Raw genomic sequence first — 12,881 nt, 5'->3', positions numbered from 1 at the left:
GAAGTCTAAAAACAAGTTGTGATAACTATACTTCAATGAAGGTTCATGTGCCTTTCAGAAAGAATGTACTATAATTTAGAGGTTTAAATATGATATATATAGGCACTAAATTGTCGTTTTTCAACAAAATGGCAAAGATTTTTATTTTTTTTAAGGAACTTTGTTGTCCCTTAAACATAACATATCTCGAATAAACTCATTCATCTTTGGAGAAAAAAAGGAAAAAGAAAAAAACATGTTGCTGCCCAGGATCGAACTGGAGACCTTCAGTGTGTAAGACTGACGTGATAACCACTACACCACAGCAACTGTTCATGTTCAAGGTCTTGTTTAATTCTTAATCATTGTAGTGTTTCACATTATTTCATCCATAGTTTTTAGATTTAGCAGCAGGTATGCATTTCATTATAATCATTCGGTCACAAAATTAATCTTATTGTGAATTCTAAGGGTACTTAAAATTGACATTTTTAATGATGTAATAATTATAATTAGCTAAAAGGGTAGACATTGCTTAACATAAGTGTTTGTTGCACGTACCAAACTTATAAGTATTTGTATGTTAAGTAAGCCGGTTATCAATCACATCAGATTTTAAAGAATCTAACAACAAAATCCGCACACACTAAATAAAAAATTATAGGTTTAAACTCACACTCTAACATATCAAATACTATATACTACCTCCGTCCCTAAATATAGGACCTTTTTGAAAAAATAACGGGAATTAAGAAAATTGATAATAGTAATAAATTTGTTTGTAATTATTATTGTTTTTACAATTTTATCCTTGAAGAGAGAGAGTTAGTTTATGTTTTCAATATAGTATTTAATATTGATTGAAGAAAAAGATATAAAATAAATAAGGGTATGTTGGTAAAGAATTAATTAATGTACTTGAAAATATCAAAGGGATCTTATAAAAAGAGACAAAAAATATTCTTAAAAAAGTCTTATATTTAGGGACAGAGGTAGTAGTCTTTCATTATATGAGATATATTTACTAAGATTTTTTTTTTACAAATATTATTATATTTAAACCTCTAAATTATTATATGGGATATATACTTTTTTTTGGACAAAAAATAAAATCAAAGCGGTGTAACATTGAGACCGCAAATAAAGCCATTAACACAATATTAGGGGAAAAAGATAGGTTTAAGGTGATTGTCTGTACCTCACACCTTAAACATAACATAGGCCTTTTAGTCAAACATTTTGCTGTTTCTTTTATTTATTTACAAACCTTGGGATATAAGAAAAGAAACTGATAAATATACTGAAACAATATCATAATCTCACATTAAACGCCAAAACACTGAAACTTGAGCCAATAGACATACCAAGATTATTATTATTTTTTTATACATTATTTTACTATACTAGTATATAACAGAGATGCAAAATTGAATTTGTTCTCCTCAGACCTCATCTAATAGTTCTGATATAAAGCTGCCGATTTCTACCGCCCCATCTAAATCTATCAGGTGAGTTACTTTCCTTCTATTTCTTGTTACCATTTTATTATTGTTAAGAATATTTGATTCTGCTTCTTCAATATTTTATTAGTGTATGAGGAAATTTTGGTAACTTTATGTCTTTTAATTATATTATAGTTTTCTGCTTATGAAACTTATGAACCCTGGAAATGCATGTAATATTGAATGTAGTATATGCCATGTCTCAAGTATGAACTCCGAATTCTTCATAGCTTGACTTTATTTATGATATTAAGTTCAGTCTACCTTAATAGAATCTGTATACGTGACAGACTCACAAACAGTTGTTGGCAGGAACTAGGAGCAAATATTTAATTGTTTAGAATCCTGAAATGGAAGCTGAAAGAGTGGTGCATACAGGAGGCTGCCATTGTAAGAGTGTAAGGTGGAAAGTGGCTGCTCCTTCCAGTGTGGTGGTATGGGACTGCAACTGCTCAAACTGCTACATGAGAGCTAATGCTCACTTTGTTGTACCTGCTGACAAATTTGAGCTTTTGGGAGATTCTGCTGAGTTTATTACAACTTACACGTTTGGCTCTCACACTGCAAAGCACACATTCTGTAAAATATGTGGAATAACTTCATTCTATTATCCACGCTCAAACCCAGATGGGGTTGCAGTTTCATTCAGGTGTGTTGACTCTGGAACGCTGAGACACGTTGAAATCAAGCACTTTGATGGGAAGAATTGGGAACGCTCATATAATGAGACAAACATCTCTTCATGTTCAAAGGAGCAGAAGTGACTCATCAGGGGTTACAAATTAGTTGATATCATTTTGTTGCAAGTAATAATGAGACAGGCATCTCTTCATCCTGAATGAAGTTTTTATGTCCCTCAATACATTTTGTAGCGCTGCTGCATGTATTCTGGCTTTCATATATCAGTTGTAATGGAAATAAAAACACTTTGTAGTGCTGTTGCATATACTCTGGCTTTCATGCATCAGTTGTAATGGAAATAAAAAAAATGTTAAACACAGCAATTATGTTATTTGAATGATGTAGTTTTGGATTGTTCATGCTTCCAAGGTTTCATTTTATGAGACAAGTAAACTTTTAACAAACAGTCGGATTAACCCGAATTGTACATGGCAAAAATTCTAAAAAGTAGTGCTTTTACACCAGCAAAATACAAATGGAAGACAGATAAAGCCTAATTTCAAATCATATGGTACTACCAACGTCCGAGAAGCTTTCCGCAAGCAATGTCTTGCTTTGCCAGGAAAAGAAAAACATGAAACTGCATTTTTATTCAAACCAAAAAAATTAAATAATACACGCATCATTTCTTCAACAGCGTAGCACTGCATTGAGCCATTATCTTTGATGCCCTGGTAATGGCATCAGTCATGTAGAAATTCTCAACTGCAATCCCGAATGGTGTTGGATCCACCTTCTTAGTGAAGGTTGGTCTCAGTGAAGATGGCAATGCAGCTGGTTCTCTCTCGTCCATTTGCGCAAGGTTTGGGGCTACAGTTCTCAATCGGGCGCGAACACCCCCAATTGTATCATAGGGTAAACGCACCCCTGCTATCTCGGACAGAGCTCGAATTATCTTCCAGTCATCTCTGGAGTCTCCAACTGTTGGAACTGCAGGCCATGTTTGTTGTGTGCATCCTTCAGTATTTTCATATGTACCTTCCTTCTCGCTGAATGCTGCTGCTGGCAAAATGACATTAGCACGATAAACACTCTTATCACCATGGTGACCTTGATAAACAACAAAAGCATCCTTCGGGATCTTGTCCAAGTTTGTATCATCAGCTCCCATTAAATATACAAACTTTGCAGATTCAAGGCTTTTTTCAGATTGGGGCACAAGTCCAAGGTCAAGTGCAGCAGCCTGGGCAGCATGGAGAAGTAATACATTAAGGCCATTCCAATCAGATCTGACGACATTCCCTTGTTTTGCGATGGTTTCAACAGCTGCAAAAATTGCATCCTGATCCTTCCTCTCAAAAATCCCAGCACCAACAATGATAACAGGGTTTTTGGCATTTGAAATAGTCTTGGAAAATGGGTGTCGACCCTCAGCAATTTCAAGAAGTGTTTGAGGACCAGTACCAAGATGTTCGTTATCATAGTTGAAATCAGTAGCAGGCCCAATGTAACCGACCTTGGCGTGGTTTGCCGTGACAGTCTTGCGTATTCTAGCATTAACCATAGCAGCTTCCACCCGTGGCTGCAAATTTGGAAGTGAACACAAGATAACCAAACAGACACCAGAAATTAATGCATAAAAGATAGCAGCATTTAAAGACGGAAAAAAAATGGCAGCATAAGCAGTAGACGAGCACATCCAATAAAAAAATAATTTACATTAAGTTTTATTGTTGAATAGTTGTAATTAGAATCTCCAAAACTACAGTTATCAAATCCAGTGCAATCCAAGGGGCTAAAAAGGAATTGCATTTCAATATATAACAGGAATCATTGATTAACCATAACATAAAACTAGATAAGTTGCACACTAAAATAAATTAGGGAGATATACCTGGGTGCCAACCAACAGGAAAGCATCTGCTTTCTCAAGACCAGCAATGCTAGTATTCATAATATATCCTGATCTGAAATCAGCATTAGTATTTACGCCAATTCCTTCGCCCCATACATTATTTGACCCCAGCCTGTTCAAGAAATCTTTTAGTACAATCATGGACTCAGCATCAGAAAGTTTGCCAGATATTCCAACAATTTCTTCTGGTTTAACTTGATGCGCAACCTCTGCTACCAAAGAAAGGGCTTCACGCCAGTTCACAGGCTTAAAGCGGCCATCAGGACCACGAATCATAGGGTCATTTAACCTCTGCCTCTTCAAACCATCATAACAAAAGCGGGTTTTGTCTGAAATCCACTCTTCGTTTATGTCCTGCAATGGGAAAGTGGATCAAGTTTCAATAGCAAACTATGAATAGAAACCATCCCTTCCTTCCACTTCCACAAAAGAGTAAAACAACAAAACAAAAAGCTTCCATTGTACTAATAGCACCAAGTTTTTCCAGAAAACTAAAAATACGAACAATCTGCTAAATTAAGCATAATAAATTCAACCCCCAGAGAACACTAAATCGCATCCTAAAATATTAATCCTCACTGGAACTTAACTAGTTGCTAATAAAATGTTGACTCCGCAAAACACAGGGATTTGAAGAGAACTTTTAAAATGAAATAATTTAAATTTGTGAGGTTGTGTGCAGGGGGATTTGGGAATCTATGCACACAGTGCTCGCTCTCCCAAGTCTCACTGCCAGGGACGGATCCAGAAATTTCTATCAATGACAAGATCATAGTACTGTATAAACACACACACACACACACGCACGCATCAATACATAAACAATAAAATAGTAACATCACTATCGTTAAGCAAAAATATAAAGATTAAAAAATTATACCATTATTATATACCTAAAATATTAGAGATACCTCAGAATCTTCATATTTTAAAAATTGTTTGATATTTTTTATTTATTTTCAACACTATCAAAAATATATTTATCTAGTTGTGACCAAACAAGCAATATTGTTGTGACAAGGGGCAACCTATGTTGTTAAAATTGTTGTGCATTTAATTCTTCACAACTAAAATTATTCAATATTTTTTGGCGGTGACAAGGGGCAACCTATGTTGTTAAAACTAGATAGTGTCGCGCCGACCCCCTAAAATGCTATAGCGAGATAGCTATCATAGCAAAGACTAAATCAGTGTACAAAGGAAACATAAATACTCAAAACTAGAAAAATACACAAAACTAAAGAGACCATCATACTTAATAGCTATAACCAACTTTATCATTTCCCATTAAAATATGAACTTTAAGTAGTTTATACTATATATGTATATCAACAATTTTTTTTTTTTTTTATAGTTTTAGTTATTTATTTTTATACAAGATGTTAGAGTATTTTTGTTTCGGTTTTTTTCAGGGTCAAAAAACTCTATAACCGCCGTAAACATTTGTTAGACATCAGGAATTATGAACATACTAGGCCCATTTGTTAGATATTAGGAAGATACTTGACCCATTGTTTGGTTTATAATAGGCTCATTATGTGAAACAAACCCTAAAGCTAAGATGTCCATTCTCAAAACCCTAAATATAAAACATCATCTCCAAAAGGCACCTCTGTCACACTATATCAGTCCCCGTGCCCCTGCATCTTTTCGTCATCATCATTCATTTCTTCAAATTTTTTGTTTCTTCACAACATGAGGGTGGTAGCCGGAAAACGGCAGGAGCCCTAGAAGCGGACGCAAACCTGCGATTGAGTCATGTTTCCACTGCTATATGCGGCCACTATCATAGCTATCGTTGAAGGACCGTTGCAGGAAAATGGCTTCGCAGGGGAAGCCTCCTTAGCCCCGCTATTCCGCAATAGCGCGCTTTTGAAAGACTAAAAATAGCATTTTTAAAAAATTGGGGGCAGCTGCCCCCATTTAGTTGAATGTGTGTCCGTCCGTCCTTGTTCACTGCGACCGTATCTTGCGAAAAATTAGCATGGGAGGATCGCAACATCTGCAAAAACACATTCACATCCTACACATTTTATACAGTCTACGATTACTTCACGATCCCTGATCAATCAATGGCCCAGTAAATAACACTAAAAAAACCAGTTTGTTATTTGTTATCCCTCAAATACTCATCCCCATAGCATTGACAGACTGGTTTCTAAAGGTCTCCTTAACGCAATTGCCCATAACCCAAGGCTTGAAATCGCAAGTAAAATGCTCACATATTCTTCTGGAAGTATAATTATTCAGTTAGAAATGAACTGAATAACTACTCAGACAATTCCTTCAGTCCCATAATAAATTGTGATAATAGGGTCCTTCAGTGAAGGTCTTTTTTTACTTATTTTCAAAGTCAACATCAATGCAATCATTGCTATTGATATAAAGTAATCAGATTGATATTAGGGGGAAAAAAAATCAACATCAGTTTTCCAAACACAACATGTGTATTGTGTTTCAGAGGCTGCCAACTAATAAAGTTTGAAAATCAACTTGCTTATGTCATAATAGTATGTTCTAACGCAAAGAAGAAGAAAAGCCTACAACCAATTAAATAAATCAAGGTCAGAATTCATTGGTACCATCTTTTGATAAGCATCGATTCCTATAAGTTGTAGTGTAGATTAACTTAATAAATAACAATTTTTTTTAAATTAATTCATACTTAAGGTACCATGGTTTTTTTTAAATTAATTCATACTTAAGGTACCATGGTTTTTCTTGCAAGAGTTAAATAATGTTAACCACAAGAAAATTGAAGCTTTGGCAACCACAGGTAGTTTAATAAAAAACATTTCCATCAGTATCTAACCTCATTTAAACGAGGAACAATGCGCATGACTTCAGGTCCTCTGCTATCAATTCGAATATTGGAACCAACAGCATCAGTAACATCAATGGTCTCTGTATTCTTCAACTCCCAATTCCGGGCTTTAAATGCAAAAGGTTTTGAAGTGAGTGCTCCTACAGGGCAGATATCTATTACATTTCCAGAGAGTTCACTTGTCATGAGTTTTTCAACATATGTTCCAATCTCTTCTCCACTACCACGACCTAACATGCCAAGATCCTGAACCCCTGCAACCTCTGATGCAAATCTAACACACCTGTGGGAAGAAAGTGATATTCCACAAGATCCATTAAGGAACTCAGATAAAATAATCACGATACATATAACATTTAATTGACAACAAAAAGAGGAAGGCTACCAAATATTGAAGATTAGGTTTTACAAAATAGCCAACGCCTATTGCTACCAAATGTCATTAACCATAAATTAAAAGAAACCTAGCTGGCCCTTAGCTGACATGAGAGTAAGTAAAACATACAACCAAACTAAATCATCAGTTCAGATTATTTTATTTTTGAAGAGGCATCAGTTCAGATTATTATTTTAATCATATACAGAAAAAGTTGACCCATAAGTTCCCTCGCAAACTATCATACTGTAACAATGACCACTGCTTAATTTAAAAAAATAAAAAAATAAAAAAGATATATATATATATATATATATATATATGTGTGTGTGTGTGTGTGCAACTCAATGAGGTCCTTAATTCTTACAAGATTATCATAAACATACTCTATTAACATGAATAGACCACTTGATACTTTCTTTTAGACATTAAAAGTCACAACAAATTTCTAGCTTCCAAGGTAAGATATAGTTATTAAAATGTGTACGTAAAGATAATCAAGTTTGCAGGGAAAAATGAACCTTGTACATTGAATGCACCGTGTCATCACAGTCTTTACCAAAGGTCCAAGATTTTTATCCACCACAGATCTCTTCATATCAGTGAAACGACCACGATCAGAACCAAATGCCATTGACTGATCCTGAAGATCACACTCTCCACCCTGATCACAAATTGGGCAATCTAATGGATGATTCATCAATAAAAATTCCATCACTCCTTCTCGTGCTTTCTTGGCAATAGGTGTGTCGGTCTTGATTTTCATCCCTAAATTGAACATATGATCATATTACATTTTTAACAAGAATCAAAACAATAAATAGTTAAAAACCTCAACTAAACAAAATCAAGGTCGTTTATGTGTGTCGGTGTCATAATACCAAATGAATTTAAAAGTAAGATCGGGTAAAAAAAAATAGATGATATCCCCAAACCAGCTAAACATATGATAATTTTATATCAAATATCTCTCTAATTAAAAAATTAAAGTAGAAAGAAGTATAAGTTGTAACGCAAAATCTGAAAATCAGCGTATGCAAAAAAAACTTAAAGACAAAGTACTAGATTTTATTTTTGAACAAAACTAACAGCAAAAATAAACAGACAAAAGCTAAATCAAAAATAAAAACAGAAATTTCATCGAGACGGTTAAAAGGAAATGTAATAGATGGTTCACTAGTATCAAAATTCATAACACGTTCAACAAACTAAAAATTTGAAAATAACAACAAGCAACAACACAATCATCAACCAAGTTCAATACCCTTAGCCTTGAACTAATCAAAAGATCACTCAAGTCACAAACAAGATGAAACTCAAACAACAACAAACAATAACAAACGTCGCAATAATGTTCTATCATATACTCCCTCCGTTTCATAATACTTGTCCATTTTAGAGAATAATTTTGTTTCACAATACTTGTCACTTTCAAGTTTCAATGCAACATTAATTATTGTCTTGTCAATAATGCCCTTGCATATTTATTGTAGAGAAAAAAAAAAAGAAATAATAAATGGTTAAGGGTATTATAGAAAACACACACATATTTTCATCAAAAATAAGAAAATTTATTTGGTTTCTTGGTTACTGCAATTTCTCCAAAATGGACATGTATTTTGAAACGGAGGGAGTATCATATTTCTACCCAACTAATTAATCTCTACATATTTCTCAATAGTTTCTCTTAAAGTCTTTCTAGGTTAGCTTTGCTTCTAGTGATCAGACTATTCTCCATCTAATCTACACTCCTTACTACAAAATCTACAGGTCTTTTCTCTACAAGCCCAAATCACCTAAGTCGAGTTTCTACCATCTTTTCTCCAATAGGTGGCTACCCCAACTCTATCTCTCTAATATTGTGTTTTTAATTAAATTGTACCACACATCTAACACAACATCCTAATCTTTGCTATGCTTATTTTACTCTCATGTTGATTCTTTACCGTCCAACAATCCATCACATGAAACAAAATAAAAAAAATAAAAAATTAAACTTTTTGAGATAAACAAAACACATACAAAAAATTATCAATGAAATGCAAATCCAGAAACATAAAATAAATAAATAAATTAAAAAAAAAATGAAGAATCTAACCAGGAAGAGCGGGCATGGCGCAAGAAGCAACAGGCTTAGGAGATTTCTCAACCTCAACAAGACACATACGACAATTTCCAGCAATGGAAAGTCTGCTATGATAACAAAATCTAGGAATATCAACACCAGCAACCTCACACGCTTGAAGAACAGAGAATCCTTTTGGAATTTTAACGGGATAACCATCGACGAAAACCTCAATAGCGTCATCGGGATTGGTGAAATGGACTCTAGCGCCAGCGACGGGTGTACGGGGAGTGAGATCGACGAGAGGCTGTTCGGGTTGGGGTTGAGCGGCGGGTTCGGGTTTGCGGAGTTCTGGTTTGGTGGTGATTGAACGGAGGAGGAGGAGGCGAGTGGTGGTTGGTCGGAGGGTCTTGGAAGCTAACAAACCCAGCCCCATTTTGATTCAATCAATTGATTGTGAGTTTGTGAGAAAGAAGGGTGTTGGATCGGAGATGGGAGGTTGAATTTGAGAAAAGATGGGAGAGTGAGGTGGGAGAGGTGAAGGAAGAAGGAAATGAATTTTGTATGGAGTTATGGGTGAGATAGTTGAATTGATCCGATTTCAGATTCGGGTTTGCTTCGGACCCGTTTATCACATGCTCTTAGGCAAGTAGATATATAAGAGTTGTATTATTTGAATAACCATTCATGTCATAACTTCTATAGCTATTGACGGGAAAGAAATTAAAAATATAATATTAGTAAGAAAAAAAAATTGTCATAAAATGATTGTACAAATATCATTTATCAAATAAAGAAATGATATTTGTACGTTCATTTTATCACGACTTTTGAGATAACTTTTTCACTCTATTCTCAATATGTTTTTACTTTATCTTGCTGTTACTTTGATTTTTGTGTCAATACCTATTTTTTCTTTATAAATATATGGTTGTTCAATAAGTTGTCAATCAAGTGGTTGTTCAAATAACACATCCCATAATCTTTTTGGAAAATGTAAAGACGATGTCTAGAGATATTGGTTAAACAACTAAAGCAAATAAATTTTTAAGAAAATGGAGTGTAATCAATATTTGATCAAACATAAGAACTTATATACTTTCAAAACAAATTTTTTATTTATGGATTCCTTAAGCAATGTCCACGGGACACGGGCACAAATCCACTATATTAAATGGGGGACATTTATCCCGTGAGCTTAACTCAGTTGGTAAGGATATTGCATATTATATGCAGGGGCCGGGGTTCGAACCTCAGACACCCCACTTCTCCACAATTAAATTGTGTGAGCTATAGTCACTTGACCAAAATAGGGGCACTTGACCCTACTCCTTCAAATATTTTGTAACTAGTCATTAAAATTTATTGCCCCCTCTTCAAATCTAGCTTTGACCCCGCAAAACCACTAATTGAAACTTTATTAGATTGATTAATGTATGAGTTTTGCTAACAAATTTTCCAAGGACATTGTTTAAGGAACTCTCAAAAGAAAATTGTCTTAAAAATACAAGTCAAACGCATATAAAAGTCATAATTATATATTTTCAATGTAAAAGTTACTAAATTTTGTTGTATTATTTCATCTTGTCGTTTTTTTTTTTAGCTCCCTGTTTTCTAACTCTAGGATAGAGTTTGTTAGGCGACAAACCAACGAGGTTGCCCATGCTCTTTCAAGAGAAGTCACGTTACTAGCTAGTCCGGTTGTTTATTTTAATTTACCCGAATGTATTGAAACTCTTATTATCAATGAAATGCTATAAGCACTTTTCCATAAAAAAAAAAAATGTAAAAGTTATTACTTTAAGATGCTTAAACAATGCCCTAAAATATTGAAGATCAATTTTTAATAATTGTTTAGTTACATGTAGAGAAAATGATATATTTGAGAGTGTATAAAGACACGTGAAGAGAAGCTATATTTTTTAAATGTTAAGGTATCTTCAATTTTTAAGAAATAATGCTATAAATTTTTTGGCTTAATTATAAGGATATTACGCTTCAAGAGAAGTGGAACTCACTCGAATAGAGAGTCTAGGTTCGCGCATTGATAAAGGGTTAGTATAGTTAAAAGGCTTTCAATTCCCACAATGTAAGTGAGGATTTTTGGGAGCATAATCAAACTCATGTATGATCTTTACAGGTTGAGAACATCAAGCTGTTTCATGGTTTGCTAGAGTTAAATAAGTTACTGATCATATTCAACGTTCGGTTGGCCGTTTGGCTAGCTCACATCTCAGATGATCTTTTTTTTTGTTGAAGAAGCTAAACTAACCTATCTCAATTGATCTTTAATGACTCAAGTTCGTATGTTTAGCTATGTAGTGAGAACAACTGATTTTTGAATGCATTGATCGTGTAAAATTGTTTTCGAATAAAAATGAGCTGAATGTAAATTGTAAAGTGATATTTGTTTTTCGCGATAAAAAGCTCAAAGCATTTCTTTCATAGTAGTATCTTGAATAAAATGTTGAGATTTGGGATATCAAGAGAAACGTTCAATCCAACTAAAAATGGGGTCACCTTTAAAAGTGTATGGACAAGCTCATTGACTTATATATAGACAAACTCAACATGAGAGTTCCTTAAATCGTGTGACAAACTACGAGCACGATATGAAATAAATTTAAGAATAAATATATATTGTTGAAGCAAAAGCTCTTAATTTAACTTTAAATCATTATCCAGAGCAAAAACTAATTCTACTTAAAAGCAATCAAATATGTCAAAATCAATTATGTTTGAATTCACGAAAAAGACTTTGTGATAAAGTTGCAAAGCGTAGCTTTTGCTAAACTCTCACCTAAAATGGAACCAAACATTATTGAAAATAGTGACCAGTTTCAATTTCAAACGTTATTGAATCTTCATCGGTTTCAACTAACACTAAGTTTATACTCCCTCCATTCCTTTTCTTTTGATGTTTTAGAACTTCAACTATATTCCAAAACTTTTGATGTTTTAGTGAATTTATTATTGTTTTCTCAAGTTTACCCTTGTTGGAAAACACAATAAACTATTAAAGTACTTGTGACCTTTGGTTTATCACATGTGAATTTAATGATAAATAAGGACATTTAAGTAAAAAACACACAAATGTTTATATACTTTAATTACTCCTTAAAATTTGTGTCAAGAGCTAAAACATCAAAAGAAAATGAATGGAGGGAGTAGTATTTAGGGCGTTAATAGAGTAACCGTGTCACCTTTCATGCCTTTCAATATAAATGCTTCGGACATGAAGCCTATTTCCAAGTCTGCTTTCAGCCTTTCGATTTCAATGAAGAAAAAAATAAGCACGTCCACTAGAACTTTGGAGAACGTTGTACCAAAAGAAGAAACTAATGGCTTATTAATAAGCTTAAGTCTTTTCAATTTAATCAAGACACTGAGATGGTTTGATCAAAATAAAATAGATTTAATTCATATGCACAAATAGTCGATCACAATTGTTGAATCGCCATAAAAATAATGATTTGTGATTGATTACCAATATAAAAACTTTAACACCGACAATATATGAAAATTAATTTCAAATCAAATATCGGATCGATTGAAACCTCTTTTGTTGAGAAATATTGGGTAACATCTAGTAGTATATT

General features: G+C 33.8%; 2 protein-coding genes and 1 non-coding gene across 5 annotated transcripts; 1 reads left to right on the top strand and 2 right to left on the bottom strand.

Annotated features, from left to right (window-relative positions):
- Positions 1-236: 236 nt before the first annotated feature.
- TRNAV-UAC (transfer RNA valine (anticodon UAC)) lies at positions 237-309 on the bottom strand. Its single transcript has one exon. It is a non-coding gene; the product is annotated as a tRNA-Val (tRNA).
- Positions 310-1,325: 1,016 nt separating this feature from the next.
- Positions 1,326-2,499, top strand: LOC11410311 (centromere protein V). 3 transcript variants are annotated; one of them, XM_003600643.3, is made up of 2 exons: positions 1,326-1,487; positions 1,794-2,499. In XM_003600643.3, the coding sequence occupies exon 2, from the start codon at positions 1,832-1,834 to the stop codon at positions 2,243-2,245; it is 414 nt and encodes a 137-aa protein (XP_003600691.1). In that variant the 5' UTR covers positions 1,326-1,487; positions 1,794-1,831; the 3' UTR covers positions 2,246-2,499. The 3 variants fall into 3 exon arrangements, with proteins under 3 accessions (XP_003600691.1, XP_024635741.1, XP_024635742.1); XM_024779973.2 differs by having other exon boundaries at positions 1,328-1,487; positions 1,784-2,499; XM_024779974.2 differs by having other exon boundaries at positions 1,329-1,487; positions 1,772-2,499.
- Positions 2,489-9,914, bottom strand: LOC11410310 (NADH dehydrogenase [ubiquinone] iron-sulfur protein 1, mitochondrial). Its single transcript, XM_003600642.4, has 5 exons — positions 9,316-9,914; positions 7,739-7,985; positions 6,830-7,124; positions 3,997-4,371; positions 2,489-3,684 (listed from the first exon to the last, which is right to left on the bottom strand). Exons 1-5 carry the CDS (start codon positions 9,716-9,718, stop codon positions 2,785-2,787), a joined length of 2,220 nt encoding a protein of 739 aa, XP_003600690.1. The 5' UTR covers positions 9,719-9,914; the 3' UTR covers positions 2,489-2,784.
- Between the last annotated feature and the right edge of the window lie 2,967 nt (positions 9,915-12,881).

This window comes from Medicago truncatula, chromosome 3, assembly GCF_003473485.1.
Source record: "Medicago truncatula cultivar Jemalong A17 chromosome 3, MtrunA17r5.0-ANR, whole genome shotgun sequence".
Taxonomy (NCBI): domain Eukaryota; kingdom Viridiplantae; phylum Streptophyta; class Magnoliopsida; order Fabales; family Fabaceae; genus Medicago; species Medicago truncatula.
The sequence above is the reverse complement of the archived record's forward strand: the minus strand, read 5'-3'. Positions and strand labels throughout refer to the sequence as shown.